Consider the following 19185-nt stretch of genomic DNA (forward strand, 5'->3'; position numbering starts at 1 on the left):
ACCTTTAGCTCAAATGACAAAAAAAAAAAAAAAGAGAAAGGATACAAATAATGAAAATCAGAAATGAATAGGGGAACATTACTACCAAGTCCACTAAAATAAAAGGGACTGTAAGAGAATTCTATCAGTAACTGTATGCCAATACATTAGATAACCTAGATGAAATGGACAAATTCTTAGAAACATACAACCTACCTACAGTGACTCAAGAAGAAATAGAAGATCTCAACAAACCAATTACTAGTAAAGAGATTGAATCAATAATCCAAAACCTCACAACAAAGAAAAGCCCAAGACCAGATGGTTTCACAACAGAATCCTATCAAACATTCCAAGAAGATTTAACTCCAATTCTGCTCAAAGCTTTCCAAAAAATTGAAGAGGGAACACTCCCTAACTCATTCTATGAAACCAATGTCACCTCCATATCAAAGCCAGATAAAGATACCACAAGAAAAGAAAACTACAGAGCAGTATCTCTTATGACTATAGATGCAAAAAATTCTCAACAAAATACTAGCAAACCAAATCCAACAGCATATTAAAGGAATTATACACCATGATCAAGTGGAATTTATCCCTGGTATACAAGCTTGGTTCAACATAAGAAAGTCAATTAGTATAATACAACAAATTAACAGAATGAAAGAAAAAATGATCATCTCAATCAATGCAGAAAAGGTATTTGACAAAATACAGCATCTTTCTTGATAAAAACACTTAGAACACTAGGAATGGGGGGAGGGGAGGGAATGGAAAGGTTAGGCTTAAAATTGAAAGGGTTTCTATTTGGAATGATGGAAATGTTTTTGTAATGCATGGTGGTGATGGTAGCACTACATTGTGAACACAATTAACAGCACTGAGATACATATCCGAATATGATTAAAAAGGGAAATGTTAGATTGCATACATAACAGAATAAAAATTAAAAAAAAAAAATCCATGGAACTACAGTACGCAGTGAACCCTTAGTTAAACCATGGACTTTAATTAATAGTACAATTATAAAAATGTTCTATTATTAATTGAAACAAATGTTCCACAGCAACACAAGGTATTGGTGGTGGTGTGACATATGGGAAACCTGTATTTTATGCATGATTGTTTGTTCTGTAAACCCACAACTTCTCTAATAAAGGGGGGGAAGCAAAAAGCAACAAACATTGATCAAAATAGAGGAGTGCACAACTCTCTGTAAGGATAACTCAGAACTTTTTTTTTTTTAAAGAATTGTTCTTAGATTTTCAGACAAAATATAGTACTTTTTCTCCTTCCCCTAAAGTAACACTTGTGAAATCTTTACAGAAAGATTTATGCCAGAGACATTCTGGTATATTTTTATTTGGATACAGTTGACCTCCCTTTGATTACAGAGTTACATTGAAGGGACTAATAGCAAGAAGAGGAAAGAGGAGGAGGGAGGGAGGGGGAGGAGAAGGAGGAGAAGGAAAAAGGGAGAGAGAAAGCAAGCTAGAAAGCAAGCAAGCTGTACAGCTGTTTAACTGTAACATGAGCATCATCTTGCACAAACTTTAGAAAAAACTAAATGAAGAAAAGCTAATCCTTGTTTTTCAATTTTAGAAGATGAATACAGCTGGGTTATGTTTGTAAAGTCATATTAGAGGCATAGCAAGCTGCATTAATTCACCAGTTCATACTGGAGGATAGTAAGGTATATCTTGATGAATTTAGAAAGACACCGTATTTAATGCTGTTCTACCAACTATATGCAAACAAGATAAATGCTAATAAAGTCAAAATGAGCGGGACTCTTGTTTGACAAAGTAGAAGGAGGAACTGTAAAATTGGACCACTGTTTTCTTAAGATTAATTCCTTTACTTTTTCTTTTTTATAAACTAGTAAAATATGCTATTTATATTACAAAAGGCATCCAAATGTTAGGGAATTTATTTACCCAGAAGACTCTCTTTAAAAGACAAAATGAAACTTGACTGCTTCAGTGTTTTATCTTTTCTCCTCCTTTTCTATGACCTTCTTCAAGGCACTCCTCCATCATACTGATGAGCTTTTAATCATCTTTCATATAGCCACCACATTCTCTGAACTAAACATACTCTATTGTTAAAGATTACTACTATCCATAGAATGACTCTCCAAGCTATATTAGTGTCCTCATGGTAAAAATGTGTGTTTTTGTTTATTCTGCTTGTAAAAAGTCACATGAGTCCTGGAAGACTGTGGTAGGCAGAGGTCTGTTGCAACAGCAGCCTAGAATAAAGGGCACAGGCTAAAGGACATATTCATCGGGAAACTTTGGATAAGCTTAAGAAAGAGACAAAATACTGTGATAGACTCAAATGAATTGTTCTTGTATATCTTTTCTAATGAGTAAAGTGGGGTAATCGTTGTTTGAGAATGGCATTTTTGGAGACATTGAAAGAAAGCCAAGATGGCTGGGACACAGTCAACAAGACAGATAGTCACCTGAAGTTGAGAGGGTCTGACGATCAAATCACACCAGACTCTCATTTGTTATCCTAACAGCAATGAAAATCCATGGTTCATTTACTGGCCCACCTTTTATACTTAGCATTGCACCTAACAGAGTTTGCTAACAAAGGACTGGCAATGGCTACAGGCTTATTGATTGATTGACTGTCACTGACTAATTCTTCGTGCAAAGTCTTTATTGTCTGAAGAAGTTTAGTTCACTAAGAAAAAAACATATTTGATAGCCATCTCAATATAGAACATCTGTGTTCATTGTGTTAATTTTTTTCTTTACTCATTTGTTATTTAATTATCATGAAGTGCTCTTACATGGTACTCCACCAGACAGATGTGGTCCCTGACCTCATGGGCCTCATGTGAGAAATGGACAAAAAAAGTTAGCAAATAAATAAATTAAATAGCTACAAATTGTGACCCAAAATGCCATGAAGACATTAACCAGGGGTCTGTGAAGGAAAATAACAGGAAATTTACTAATTTTGATGTTCTTGGAAGAAAGTGATATTTATCAAGAACTGAAGGACAAGAAGGAGGAAAATGGGGTAAGACTCTTCTAGGTAAAGTAAAGCCCATGGAAACACCATGAAGCAGAAAAAGAACTTGGTGTATTTAGGGACTAAAAGAAAGTCAGTGTATCTGATACACAGTGAAAAAGGGTGAGAATCATAGGATGAAGGTGGAGAAGTAGGTGGTTTTAGCGGAAAACTGAATGGTGTTTGTAGGCGGTTTTAGTGGAAAATGGAATGGTGGTTGTAGTAAAATTCATACTTCAGGCAGTCTACTTTTTATCATCAGTTGAACGGTAAAACATTTGCTATGAATGGCAACCAATATCTAACCAGGGAACTAGATATACCAGGTTAAATGTTTTATCAAACATTATTTAGGGCCCTCCTTCTATAAACTATGATCTGCCACAGCCATGTTGAGCATATGTGGCAGCATGATGAAGAGGAGAAAACTGAATCCAGAATCAACTCAACAAATATTAACCAATGGGCAGACATAGGGGATAGAGTTGAATAAAACAAAATTCCTGGCCTCAAGGATTGCACAGTTTCTTGAAGGAGGGAGACTAACAAACTATTAAGAAATAAAATAATAGATGTTAAACAAGAGATGCAGAAAATCTTATGAGACAGGAGAGGCAAAACGTCCTAACTGCCTGTGGCTCTGCAAGGTTTACCCATTTAAAACCCAGGCCGGGTCCTGAAGGATGGGTGCAAGTTCAGTGGGCAGAAAGAGATGTTAAACACACTGTACCCTGGAAGAGCAGGAGAGTGAGTCTGCCAGTAGCTTGGCTTCACTAGAATGCCAGTAGGCAAAGGGTTGGAGAATATAGGACTAGAAAGTAAATAAACAGGAGAGAGAGCACAGATTTTTTTATTATATTTTTAGAAAATTTTCTGTGGGCAACCAAGAGCCTAAAGAGCACCATACCAGCACCAGAAGATCCTGTCATTGATGCTGACCTCACTAATTAATAGCTAAGAGACTCTAGGCAATAACATTAATAATGTTTACTGTTTATTGAATAGTTAATATGTGTCAGGGACTATGCTAAGATTTTTACCTGCATTCTCTCATGTTATCCTCAAATCAGCCCTGTGCCATGTGTCAGGTGCCATGACAAAGATACGTGTGGTCAGAGAGTTTAAGGAACTTTTTCCAAGTTGCACAGCCTTCATTTATACAACATGGATTATCATGTCTCCACACTCATAAAACGTAGATCATAATGTCTCATTGGCTGATTTCACAGCACAGTTGTGAAGATCCAAAAAAGATGATAAGCAGACTATGAGAGCCTGTAAAATCCTACCCAAGTGCTTGGTATAACTTACTAGGAAGTGGAGCGGAGGGCATAGGGGAGGAACAAAAGGGAACAGATCTTGTGGGGGCATCATAATGATGTAATAATGAAGACAAGGTCATCAGGGCCAACATATTTCCTTATTTGCTTGGTAGGGTTTATCAGAGAAACACAAAAATAGTTTGGAACCAATTGACACAGTACAGCTGTAAAATGTTTGCATTATGATGGCATGGCCTCTAAATACTCAATGTTGGTTTCATTTTCAATGCTTATTTTGATTTCATGAAGAGCCTAAGAGCACGAGGTGTTCTGATTATCTCTGCCTTAAGACCTGTGGGCCACATACACCGTGGACTATTAGATAGTAATTGACGATAGAGATGATGAAGTAAGATGGCAGAAAATGAAATGAAAAGGCAATTGTTTCTCATGACAGTATAGTTTGTATGGTCCTTTATAAAATATTCTGAACTCCAAGGTAGCAGAGATTCTGTGCAGGCAAGTAGTCTCTATGTTTTCTCTGACATATGCATTAAAAACAACCAAGGCATTTTTTAGTCTCCGATATTTCAGTTTGTCTGTTTTCTACCTTTCTTTGAAAAAATTAAGCATGGCCAGGTTTTTAAGCATAAATCCTAAGAAGATGTGGTATTAGAGCAGGCAAAGCAGAGCAGATTCCTGGTTACTCTTCAGTGCTTCATGGCATTCATAAGTAATCACATGTAGTCACAGGTGCTCAGTACATAAGTAAGTTTGCATGGGATGAAAGTATTCTGCATGAACCTATAGAGGGGTGTCTAGGTGTGCAGTTGCTCTCTGGCAAGATCCCAAATAGCTGAATTATAAATCCTTTGCAATCCCGGGGAAATAGTACTTTGTTAGTTGTTCGGTAAGTGCCTGGGAACAGCAAATGAGTGCTATGCTAAAGAAGTTAATCTAGGAAAGACCTTTTAAGCGCCAAAGAACTCATTGATGTAAGCAAAGGGTGGAAGAAAGCAACTTGTTGGGAGTACTGATGAAATGTCTCAACTGTTTCAAGGTTGGCAACTGTCCAGATGTACTTTGCCAAGCATTTTTCTTCATAACCTGTAACCTCGTGTATATTTTAATAAGAAATATGAGATGCATGTTTCTAATTCATTTACACTTAACTCATTAAAATTTAGTTTTGTAATAACTATCCAAGGCTTCCCAAGTCTTTAAAAATCATCTGAGTCTTTTATCTTTGAAGCAGAAAATTCACATTTTATCACCAATGGACGTAACTTTTCCCAGAAAATAAGAATTTGATTCTAAACTTTGTACTCAGGAAGTTCAAATTTATTTGATAGTCAGGAAACCTAACTCCCAAATTCTTCTGATCCTAAACAAAATATCTCTCAAAACTTCTAAGATAAAAAATACAGAAAAATAAAAAGGTATGTGGGTTTCCGTGGATGTCTTTCATTCATTTTCAGTGCATGTGTTAGAATCAACAGTATGCAAAAGAGCTTGCGGAGGAAATAAGATGTTACTCTGTTTTGTTCTGTTGTGTTTTGTTTTGACTCATTGCTCATGAAGGATGAGACTGAACTAAGCTGACTAATGCTATTTTATCAATGGGACCATCTCGAAAAGCCATCCTCGGAGATCTCAAATACAAACTTGACCCTTCCCACAGCTAACTACAACGAACAGCTGCCTGGGTCTTGTGTGCAGGAGGCAAAGGACCTTTGTGGAGGTCTGCATTCCTTCTGCCATCTCCTACTACATCCCCTTCAGGCCAAGAGCTTGGCTTGTATTCTTTGCTCTTCTTTTTGTTCCAAAGAGGAAATGCTGTTTATCTTGGCCAGTCACCTTGAATTCATTTAAAACCCCTAGGTATTCTCTTACTCTCTTACTGTCTCTCCTCTGCTTCATACCTCAACTCACTTTTACTCATGTTTAAGTAAGAAAATGTTTGCAAAGAGCAAACAGAGCTCTATCTTTCCCCTTGAAAGCCATTCCTCTCAGTGGAGGCAGTGCAGGGAGGAGATAAGGTCCTGGCCTCTGGAGGTTGAGGAACTGCCTTCAAGTCCTGACCCTGATACTTACTAATTGTGCAACCTCTGGTACAATAAATATTAGCTATATTATTATGGGAGGAAAATATAAACAAAATTATTATTATTCCCCATCCGCTGTCAATTATTAACCTTCTGTTGCAGTCTTATGCTAACGGTCCCTCAGAATCTGGTTCACCTTTTTTCAAACTTTTGAAAGATGTTTTCTCATATCTTTCTTTCTCTTGTCAATAAATGAAACTTTGCCCAGAAAATAAGAATTTGAGTCTATACTTTGTAGTTAGGAAGTTCAAATGTATTTGAAAGTCAAGAAACTAACTCTCAATTTTTTCCAATTCTATAATTTATTCTTCTTGAGTTTAATTATTCTTAAAAGTTAGTCCTAATCCCCGATATGCATTGCTTTGTTCCATGTTTGTACATGCAGACATATATGTACTTACACATTTTAAATCCAAGTCCACTGCAAGAGTCACATTCAGACTCACACTGATTTCTTTTTATATGTTCTCACCACAATAATTTGTGATTTTGTAATGCCCTTTCAGACTCTCTGGCAACATATTCATTCATTTAATTATTATTTATTGAGCATATACTATGTACCAAGAACTATGCCAGGCACAGAGGATACCATGGTGGCCAGCACAAAATTCCATCCTTGAAGGATCACACATTTTTGTGGAATAAGCTTTCATATTGTGTACTAAATATAGAGACTGTGTTAAAAGTAATGCAATGTAGATTTCTGTGATCAGATTTTCCATATGGATCTTTCCTCTCGACATTTCTGCCTTAAAACCTAGGGAATGCCAGTTATCTGACAATACGTAACCCGGCCTTCCTGGGTTATTACAAACTCTAAGATGATTATATTTTCCCAAAGATCTTGTCACTTCAACATCATCCACCAGTTGAAGAAGCTGCTAGCTTCTCTCATTTTCTTTTTCTTCTTCAAGATTATAGCAGGCAAGGGAAGCATTTATCAACTCTCTGCTATTAGCATCTGATAAGTTCTCGGGTGCACTCAGAAATTTATGTGTGTGGCTTTATCCCCTCTGTTAGAACTGAACTGAGAACTAGTCTTTGATAGCTTTAGAAAGCCTTGTATGTCGGCTAACATAGTTTATGCGTGGGAAAAGAGATCAGAGTTTCTACCGCAACAGATTCTTTCTCTCGAAGATTAGGTCACATTTTTACATAGCCTTTATATTATGTACTAAATATGGAAACTGTGTTGAAAGAAAAGTAAGGTAAGAAGAGGAATGTAAAATAATATCATGATTTTTGTGTTGGCAACTTTTAGTAACTGCAGTTTCTAATGGACTTTTAAGAATACCTACTTGAAGAATCCTAATTTATTACCAAAGACCATGTAAATCCTCTTTGAATGTGATAATCTAAAAATAAAGTTTTCCATTTTCCTAATTCTGGAGTCATGGGTTTTTTTTTGGCATATTTATTTCTTATATAGAATATATTAGCATAAATAAAATCACGTATTGGATAAGTTTACCTCTTCATTTTCTTTATGTTAAGCAGTAGATAAAACTGTTCAGTTTATAATGAAACTGATTCCTTTCTTTGGGCTCAGGAGGGTACAATAGAAGCTCTCCTGGGGAATTAAGAAAATACTTCCTCCAATCACCTCTTAAATTTAACCATCCCACTAGAGAAATATAGATTTGCAAGAATATTCTATATAAAGGGGGAAACCTGAGGAGGAAAGTATCAAATTTTCCCAAGGCAATGGTAGCCACAGAACAGATATTTCTGGCTTTTAATCTATGCTGACAAGTCACCCCCTTTAATGATTAATAAGGGTCAGTTCCATAGAAAACGTGTGCGGCAATTTTGACCTTGAAATGCATGCTCTGTTCACATAAAAAATGAGTAAGCAAACATAGGGATTATTCAATATTTAAATTGGATGGAAGAATGCTGGCTTTCTGATAAGTGAGGAATAAAAATGTATATGTAATTCTGGGAAAGGGGGAGTAAAACATTGTGGTATCTGTACTGATGCAAACGTATGTGCTTTCTCAGCCCACTATGTCTCCTTTCAACCCAACAATGTACTATGAACTTCAACCTACACAGGAAAAATAATATTCTTTATTTTTCTCTACTGGCAACCACACTGGGTACATGGACTAATAGAATCATAGAACCAGAAGAAAACTTAAGAGATCGTCTTATCTAGACTAACACCTACAGGAAAATATGTAACTAAACTCTTTCAAACAACTTCTTTTCTATTCTCTTTCTTGGAGATGTCCATAGCTAGAAATAAAAATTCCCTGGAAACTCATTCCAGCCTCTGATCCCAGGATACTCCATATAAATTTGCTCCCTTTTCCTCTAGTAATTCTCTATCACATATTATAATTTCTACATAGAATTTGTTATAGCTTGAATTGTATTATTTATTGTTCTTTTTTGTTGATAGTCTCCCCCAATAGCTGCAAACTCTAAGAAATCAGGAACCTTTCTGCCTTGCTCATTTCTCTAATAGTAATGAGCCCTTAGAAGGTAGTCACTAAAATATGTTGAATTTATGGAAAGAAGTTAATAAGTTTGGAAAGAGGGAAGAAAGATCAAAATGTTCTCCTACCTTATGTCTAACTGAAATACCTTCTGCTTTCAATTAAGCCTATCTCATGTTTTTCAGTCTATGATAGATAAGAGTAACAATGATACCACATTTTCCAACTAAAATATCTCCAAGTACTTGAAGAAACTCTTTAGGACAGCTGGCAGGTAATAAATCTTAACCTACCCTTAATTCCTTTTAGAAGAAACAAAAGTAAAAATATATAAATAAACAAGATAAAACAAAGCTTTAATTGATGATGACAGAGAACCATAAGTTATTGGCTCCAAAGAGTATGAAGTCTCACTGCTTGAAAGAGACCATGCTAAATAAGCAACAAGCTCAAATACAAAAAAAAAAAAAAAAAAAAAAAAAAGACAGGGAAATAATTAGACAAAGAAAATGGTGCTAAGGAGAATTTGACAGAGACAATGTGGTGGTGGCATGGAGCAGCTAAGTAAGTAAGATGTAAGTTCCAGGCAATGCTCTTGTTACCTGAACTGCCACTGACATATATCCTTCTGTTCTCCAATCCTTAGCTATCTAAATTCCACATTTTAGTTTTACAGAGTGAATAGCTTTGCAAGACCTGGATTCTTTCAAAAAGATATTTGATAGGTAATGTTGTTTATTAGAAAAATACCTTTACTTAGACTATTCCAGCCCAAGCAATAAGTGGAAATTTTCTCTCCCCAACATATGTGTTTATTGCTGAGTAAGAAGCAGGTCCAAGAATGATCATGGTTGAAAGAACATGACAAAGTTCAATTATCTGAAGCAGAAAAATGTCATAAATCTAAGCAATGAAATTTTCTCATTGACAACCAAGAAGTGCATTCGCCTCTTCGCTCCATATTTTCGTCTTTATGACAGGAATAGGAACATTTTGGAATACTTTTCTAAGGAAACATTTGAAAGATTTTAGTCTTGGCCTTTCATGTGTTGTACTCACTTGGTAAGAAAAATTATTTGTAAAATAGACATAGAGAAAATGAAGCATATTTCAATATTAAAATGGGCAGGCAACTTGAAAATCAAGTCCTTTGGCCTTGTATAAGTTACTGACAATTTCATTTATATGATCAAGGAGGTAATTAAAAGAAACATTTTTCTTTCAGAAAAAAAGTCCATGACCTGATTTGTGGGTACCATTTTTAAAAAACGCTATAAATTTGCAGCAACTTTTTTTTTTTTAAGTGTGTGTGTGTGGGAAGTCATAAAATTGCATATGGGAGACTTGATGCCAAAATTACATGTTCAAAATTTAAGGAGAAGAATATGATAGAGGCAGAATCATAGCAGGTAGGTTTTGATAATTCTAGGCCTGGCTTCGTATCGAGAAAATGGCAATATAGGTGAAATGGATGGGTGCAATGGATTGTGATTTGGTGGAGGTAATAATGAAAGCAAAGAAGGTAGAGGGGGAAGGGGAAAGAGTATCCAAAACCTTCCCTCCATACTCTTCCATGCTCTGTTAATTAATGAAAGAAATTTTAACCTAATGATTCATTTTGTTGGCTAGAGTTATTTCAAGGGTTACCAGCTTGTTATTCCTTCATTCATGCACCATATTTTTATTGACCCCTATGAAGCATACTCTACTGGGCTAGTTGTTAAGAATAAAATGGTGAACATTAACTTAACTTTACTTTTCCTTAGATTACAGTTTCTCTCCATGCTTATCTCACAAGCTGGTTTGGAGTTCAAATAATATGGTATGACATGTGAAGTGACATATAATAATATGTAATAATAATGGTATCATGGAAGTAGTTTTGGGAAGGAAAAATATTAGACTTGAACATTTCTTAGTAGTGTGAAAATGTGTTTTGTTATAGAATAACATAGAAAGAGTACCAGAACAGGCAAAGATGGGAATTATTGCTATCCCATTAAGAGAAGAAAATCAGACTAAAACTGGGAGTGGGGAAATACTGAACAAGAGGTTTCTTTTACAATTTTGTTCTGTGCAAACTCCCGATATCTTTGTATTCCTCTTCCCCGCCAGAACCTATAACATTTTTGAGTACATCATTTACAATCAGGTTTTAGCTTAGTGCTTCCCAAACTTCAGTCTTTCATTTATCAACTTCAGTTTTTGCCATATCCATTACAACTTTTATTAATATTTAACTGATTTATTAAATATCAAATGTTGAGTATGTAACTTAAAATGCACAGTTTAAATCATTCCCTTAGAAGGGAAACTAGGCATTTGCTATAATAAAGGTAGATAAAAGGTAAATAAGATTAAAACAAAATAACATTATTTAATTTTAGGTAAATGCCATCACCTAACCTAGGCCCTGAGCCTGAGGCCTGGCCTGCTTGCTCTTTGTTAAGGCTGATTAACAAGTGCTAAGGAAGTGTTACAGATATGCTAGCACCAAATTGAGAATTTTCTTTTGATACCATCAGAAGGCTGGAAACATATTGCAAAGGTATCAAAATGATTAATTTTCTTACTATGTGATACACTATTATTTAATGGTATTTCCTATGCCACCCCAAAATACCTTGTGGCGTCAATCCCATATAATGCAAAATCCCAGTATGACTGGTCTGAATTGCATGACTTTAGGTCTAATTATTCTTTATTCTTCTTATTTCTTTCCAACAGAATGATCAATGAATTCTACTACATAGTAGCAAAGCATTTCATAATTATTAATTGCTCTATATGTGGAATTCCCAACCTGTTGTTCTTTCCACTATGGGTATTGTGATTATTATTTAGGAGGTAGAATAACAGAGACTTTAAAAAGCTAAAGAATTCATTCCGACTAAGTTTCTGCTGTAGATGTTGGGGGAGGAGGCAAACCTCTAAGTATGCTAGCAATGTCTTGCACAAGAACACATAGTAAATTAGTGGCAGAACAAAATTATCTCTAGGGACTTGCTCTTTCGTCTCCTGACCAGAAGATCATACCCCTTGCTCACAGATAAGAAACCTCAAGCCTCAAACCAATGAAACATAACTTAGAGAATGGCCCCACAGGACTTACCTCCTGTTAGCATGAGGGCACATTTGCACATACAGTTGTCATTATCAGCATCTTTAGTGCTGAAATCAGCACCGTGTAAGATCAGGCTGCTCTGTTTTCCTGCTGTCCCAGTGTGACCCTTCAAATACAACCTGAAGTTAAAAAAAAAGAGAGAGAGAGAAAAAAAATTAAGCCACTGAAGAGAATAACAGAGCCCAGAAGACCAACTCATTGAATATATAACTTTTTCATCATTTTCTCACTTCTTTAAACTCAGTCCTTACAAAAAACTGCTATAAGATCCAAAGTCTCTGAAACAAAAGTCAAGAAGGAAGGAAGGAGAGAGGGAGGGAAGGAGGAAGGAAAGAGGGAGGGAGGAGGTAGGGAAGGAGAGAGGGAGGGAGGGAGGAGAGCAGTAAGAAGGAGGGAGGGAGGAAGGAGGGAGGGAAGAGAGAGGGAGGGAGGAAAAGAAAAGAAGAGTGCGGTAGATTGAATGTTCTTGATCTTAATCCACATTCCTATGGGTACGAACCCATTGTCAATAGGACCTCTGGAAGGTGCTATTTTTAGTTCAAGTGTGGCCCATCAGAATGAGGGAAGGTCTTAGTCCTCAGGCTTGGAGGCTGTCTAAAGCTGGAAGTCAGAGAAGGCCCCAGAGAGAAGATGGAAGTCAGTGGGAACTGAAAGAGCAGAAAGGAAAGGACGTCACCATGTGACAGGAGGCAGACATACAAGCCAAAGAACCCCGAGGATTTCCAGCAGGCAGCACCAGAACACTGCAGACTCCAGGAGAAAGCAAGCCGTGCCAATGCATTGATTTTGGACGTCTAGGCTTAAAACTGTGAGCCAATATATATCTGTTGTTTAAGACAAACTATTGTGCTTGCCATTACAGCCTGGAAAACAAAGACAGTGAGAGAAGGAAAGGGAGGTGGGACGGAAGGAAAAAAGAAGGGAAAGAAGGAATCCAAGTAACAAATAGGTAAATGTCTCTACAGCCTATATGCTTGGTGTTTATTTCACAATGCATGTGCAAACACATACAGCTCAGTGAAAATGCAGAGAACATGGGTTTATTTTATTTTTATAAGAAATAATCTCTAAATTAAGCTGCTTATCATCATGTCAGCATGGTAGAAGTCACTCAGTCAATATTTAACACTGATGATGTGCTCAACACTATAATTAGTAGCAATGCCAATAAGAAGTCTCATTAATTGAAGACCTGCTCTCACCAGACAAAAATTTCAAACAACATGCAAACTATTGCCCACAGCCCAATCTCACCTCCCTCCCTAGAGGGAAGGGAGGGATTTTTCCCTGCGCAAAGACCCAGTAGAGCTTATGATTTATACAAAGTACCATTCATCCCCTCTAAGTCTATAGACTTGCCCCTTCGGACATTCTTTTGCACTGGGAGACAGAGAAGACGTTTTATAAAAATAATTTCTTCTTAAAATTATTTTGAGAAATTTACCAGTGAGGGCAACTATGCTTCTGTGGAATCCCACAATTCTGGTAGCAACTATGTTGTCAAGGATAGATCCTCTGCACAGTTAAGGAGCTCTTTCTTTCTTAACAGCTATTAGTTAGCACAAAATCAATTATTTACTCAAAGCCAGCGATGAAAGATGGTTATTTGATTCAGGTAGACTAAGCGCTGGCCATTCATTTATGCAAGCACTTTTCTAATTAGGTAAGAAAACTTGTTTAATTTGAGGCCCAAATAGAATATTTAGATGGTTCTTTTGACTAATGGTCCTGGCTATTTTCTAAAATCCTCATGTATAATTAACTATCCGTGGGTTTTTCTATTCAGCCAATAATTTTTCCAAGTGGATCTTCATTTTACAACAGAAATGTCAATATACAGAAGGGCCAAAGTTGGCTTCGAATCTGACTATGATTAAAAGGAACCTGAAGTGTGAATCATTAGAGAGAATATGTCCCCTACAATAATATCATGGGAAATCTGGACATTTAATTCTTGTGTTCAGGCAGTACAGATGTATGTACTTGAAGAATGATGTGTTATGAGACAACAACAAAACCCTCCAGCCAGAGCAAAACATTTGCCTTAGGGAGAGAAACAAAGAAGTTGCAGAAGAACCAGTTAGATGTGACCAGAAAGGCAACCACAAAGTAGAATTGTGGTATTCATCCCTTTCAACCTAATTAGGGGGAAAAAATTATGAGTACCATTGCATGAATGACTATAAAGAAAATCAGCATTTAAAAACAGCAGTATCTTAAGGGAAAATGAAACGGATGCACACTGAAATTGGCCATGATTTTCTAGTCATCCTTGATGAAAATATAGTTACTTCTTCTCTTTCACTTTCAGAACTTTCAGAAAGTAGAAACACTAAATAATCATATTTCTTAAGGAAAGTAGGACAATAGTGACTTCTATAGGGAAGAACAGGCTTCTGAAATATGACCGTGGAACATTACAGTGATTAAATAACTTTTCTTTCTTTAAAATAGGCAGCCCCATCTCATAAATCCATTTTCTCATGAATTCTGTCAACTTAAGAGATTGCCACTCTCTTCACATTTTTACATTTTCACTGAAATGAGGGGGGCAAGAGTCTCTTTCATTATCCAAGGCAATGGGAGTTGTATGTATGACAAATTGAAGTTTGGCCTCAGCTCTTTTAAACAGTAGACAGACTCTCAGATATCTGAACTTTAAGGTCTTAGGTACTGACAAGCTGAGCAGATTTTTATTTTGCTCTGAGCTCTTTCCCCGCCACCATATGGAACTAGTTTGTCTTTCTCTCAATTACTTGAAGAAAATGCAAAATGACCCCTATGGTTTGTTTCAGAGCCCTGGTAGCAATGACTCAATCTGACAGAGTTTACCGACACTGCAGTGACTCTGGGAGGCTGCTCCAGACCTGTCTCTGCTTTTAAATCCCCCACCCCGTTGAAAACGCTGGACACCACACGGTCACCAAAGGGGGATGTTGTCGTGTGTCTTTCAGTGCTGAACTTAAATAAGACATCTATTAGCCTTCTATTGCTGAAAATAAAGACAGTATTTCTCTTGTCAATCTACCTAGAGAGAAGTCTAGTATAGACTTACAGCAAGAAAAAGGCTTTCGTTTGGAATTAAGAAGACTTCTTTGAAAGGTACACAAATAATTAGTAAGGGAAAACTTCAAAGATGGCTGACCTTCTCAAAAAGTTTTTGGGGGAGATTGGCTTTGGAGAGTGTGAAGGACATAGATTTTTGAAGAGGGATGAGGGGTATTTTTTGATAAAAGGAGTTGGAAATTAATAGCAAAACTAAGTTGTTGTGTTATCTAACATCAAAAAGAAGAAAGGAAATAAAAGATTTTCCATTAGTCATTTGTGTTGGGAGTGTCAAGTGAAAAACAATTAAGTTATTTAGAGATATTAAGCATTTAAAATAGGATATTTTCATTTCTTTTTTTTTCTTATTATTTCAATCTTAAATTCTTTGTTTTCACAAAATACCCTTTTTTGTTAAGTGTATACGGTTCAAATAATTAAATCTGCTATGATGAAAATTAATAAGACCAGAAGCCTTGAGATAAAGAGAAGAATATAAATTCATTTGAGCACAAGGGGAGGCTTGAGCTCTATGTTAAAACTTTGCTAATATATCATAGTAAAATTATCTCTAGCTGTGCTGGTTTGGATGTATTATGTCCCCCAAAACACCATTATTTTTGATGCAATCTTGTGTGGGCAGGCATATTAGTGTTGATTAGATTTTGGAATCCTTTGAGTGTTTCCATGGAGATGCACCCCACCCAACTGTGGGTGATGACTCTGATTGGATAATTTCCATGAAGATGTTACCACACCCATTCAGGGTGGGTCTAAATTAAATCACTGGAGCCATATACATGAGCTGACAAACAGAAGGAACTCCGTGCAGCTGTGAGTGACATTTTGAAGAGCAAATGAGAATGACATTTTGAAGAGGAGCTACAGCCAAGGGGACACTTTGAAGAATGCACAGGAGCAGAGAGAGGAACTATTTACAGAGACATTTTGGAGACAGTCTTTGAAAGCAGACTTTTGCTCTGGAGAAGCTAAGAGAGGACAAATGCCCCAAGAGCAACCGAGAGTGACATTTTGGAGAGAAGCTGAAGCCTAGAGAGGAACGTCCTGGGAGAAAGCCATTTTGAAACCAGAACTCTGGAGCAGACGCCAGTCATGTGCCTTCCCAGATAACAGAGGTTTTCCGGACACCACTGGCCATCCTCCAGTGAAGGTACCCTTTGTTGATGGACACTTTATGGCCTTAAGACTGTTACTTTGTAACCAAATAAACCCCCTTTATAAAAGCCAATCCATTTCTGGTGTTTTACATTCCGGCAGCATTAGCAAACTAGAACACTAGCCAAATAATATTTTCTATCCTAAAAATAATACCTGAGAGATGACATCCTTAGTTCAGGATGGTCCAAATGCATCTTGTGCTTATAAAGGACCAGAGCTTTCTCCATGTCTCTACAAGTCAAAAGTCAAGTACACTGACTGTGCACTTTAGTTGGATTGTATGGTATGTGAATTTATCTCAATAAAACTGCTTAACAACAACAACAAAAAACCATAGAATTGCACAACACAAAGAGTGAACCCTAGTGTAAACTATCAACTTTCATTAATAATGTAATTACAATAAATATTGGTTCATCAATTATAACAAATGTACGCTAATGCAAAATAAAATTTTAAAAAAGGTCAACCATCTTTCAAGACTAGCCCGAATGGTACATCATCCAGGAAACCTCCTCCCTTCTTTCTCCTTTGAACAGTCATTGCACAGATAAATTGTTTCTCTTGTGGCTCATCTCACTTTTTTGCCTATCGTGGTATAATTTATATGTTTGCCTTATCGTCCTCACCAGACAGTAAACTGCTAGTTAAGTTTTCACATCTTAGCCATCTTTGTAACCTCCATATAATATACAGGTAGCAAGCATTCAATAAATATTTATTGAGTCAATTATTTCAGTTAAGGTGTGGCCCACCTCAATCAGAATGGGTCTTCATTCTATTAATGGAGTCCTTTATAAATTGGGTGAAATTCAGACACACAGAGAGAAAGCCACAGAAATAAAGAAGCTGAAATCAACAGAACCCAGAAGACAAGGGAGAAACTAGGGGATGCTTCCATGAGCCTTGCCATGTGACAAGCTAAGGACCAAGAAGCACCAGCAGCCAACCCCAGAACACCAGTCTTTGGGAAGAAAGCATTGCCTTGATGACACCTTGATTTGGACTTTTTCCCTGCTGCAAACCATGAGCAAGTAAATTCCTATTGTTTAACACGATCCACCTCATGGTATTTGCTTGAGCAGCCAAGGAAACAAAAACAGCCTATAACAGACAATTTTATGCCAATAATCTACATTCATAGAAATAAATCTGTAAGTACATGGCTAAGTTCAAAGACTTACTTTTCAGTCTCAGAGGGCATGAGTAGGAGGATTAAACTAACAAATAATGTACAGTTTGACCAAACAAGAATAAAGGATATGATACAGATTTACAGATACCTAAAAAAAAGTTAAGATCAAGCAGATATAACTGGTTTGTTACACAATAAGTATGAATAAAAGAACTAACAAAGTCATTAACCAAAATTCTTTCTTTTTTCCTTCCTTTCCACCCAGTCCCTACCAAAACAAACCTTAGTTTCTAAAGGTTGGGACTGTGTCATGCTCCCAGAGGTGTAAGTCTCCCTGGTGATGTGGGATCTGACTCCTGGGAATGAGCCTGGACCTGGCATTGTGGGACTGAGAAAGTTTTGACCAAAGGGGTAAAAGAAATGAAAGAAAATAAAGTTTCAGTGGCTAAGAGATTTCAAATAGAGTTGAAAGGTCATTCTGGAGGTTTTTCTCATGCATTATATAAATATTCCTTTTTAGTTTCTAGTGTATTAGAATAACTAGAAGGAAATACCTGAAACTGTTGAACTGTAATACAGTAGACTGGATTCTTGATGATGACTGTATAACTATATAGCTTTTATTGTGTGTCTGTGTCATTGTGAAAACCTTGTGACTGATACTCCCTTTATACAGTGTATGGGTAGATGAGTAATAAAATAAAGACAAAAATAAATAAATAATGGGGGAGGGGATAAGGGGTATGGGATGTTGTGAGTATTCCTTATTATTTTTATTTTTTTCTTGGAGTAATGAAAATGTTCTAAAATTGATTGTGGTGATCAATGCCCAACTATATGATGATACTATGAGCCACTGATTGTATACTTTGGATGGATTATTTGGTCTGTGAATATATCTCAATAAAATTCCATTTTAAAAAAACAGAAAACAAGGAAACAGAAAAAAAAAAAGACTGTGTCATGTGTACTTATGTCTCAAGAAATAGTATACAATAACAGAACTTGGAGCTTACTTGTCTAGGTTTGCCCCTTGTTCTTGTCCTTTATGGTCCTCAGTTTCCTAATCTGTAAAATGACTAATAACAGTAATATCCTTCTAATAGTATTGTGGAGATCAAACGAGGCAATGCATCTAAAGCCCTTAAGAGACACTATCTCATACAGAGTTGGCACTCAGTGAAAATTAATAATAAGTCGAACAAAGAAACCAAACATCCCTAACCAGTATTCATAAAATTACACAGTAGCTCAGTGAACATGAGTTGTCTAAATTAATCAAGTATAAGCTTTTATGATCTCCATAGCTTTATATAAACATATTGAGAGTGATAAAAATAATAAGATGGAGATACAGATGATTAAGACATGCAAGTGGGCAATAAGCCAGAGAAATTAAGATTAAATGGACCAATCTACTCAAATCCATAAGGCCCTGTTCCTTTTGGGAGTTTTTCCCAACTTACATAGATCAAGCAGAATACAAATTACAAAGGACAAGAAACCAAAGAGTTGCTTTGCTCACTGACTACCTAGTTTAAGGCCTACATTATTTTGAACCCAGATGGCCTGAATAATGACCCTTTAATTCAAATGTTTATGCTTTCTAAATTAAAATTCCCATTTTTTTGAGAATCCTGTTTTTCTTACTACATATAGGGTCCTTTATTGGCTGACTCCAGTACATGTTGTACCCCCATCCCCTTTTCTTTACCCATAATTAATACTGGGTGAAAATCCTTGAAAAGATCACCCTTGCCAGTCTATCCTTTAATTTCCATTTCTACTTCCTGAGAGCTTCCATTATCACATTAATTCTTTAATTGGTGTCATTTGTTCTCAGATGGACTGAATCATTGGGGAAACAACAAAATTTGTGCAT

At 36.4% G+C, this 19185-nt stretch overlaps 1 protein-coding gene across 4 annotated transcripts in view; it reads right to left on the reverse strand.

Annotated features, from left to right (window-relative positions):
- The window catches only part of ANGPT1 (angiopoietin 1), a 248791-nt gene that overhangs the window by 6752 nt on the left and 222854 nt on the right, over nt 1-19185 (reverse strand). For all 4 annotated transcript variants that reach the window (XM_037803274.1, XM_037803276.1, XM_037803278.1 and 1 more), the window contains exon 8: nt 11933-12063. In XM_037803274.1, the coding sequence (XP_037659202.1) occupies nt 11933-12063 (131 nt within the window). The remainder of the gene's footprint in view (nt 1-11932; nt 12064-19185) is intronic.

This window comes from Choloepus didactylus, chromosome 14 (genome assembly GCF_015220235.1).
Source record: "Choloepus didactylus isolate mChoDid1 chromosome 14, mChoDid1.pri, whole genome shotgun sequence".
Taxonomy (NCBI): Eukaryota; Metazoa; Chordata; class Mammalia; order Pilosa; family Megalonychidae; genus Choloepus; species Choloepus didactylus.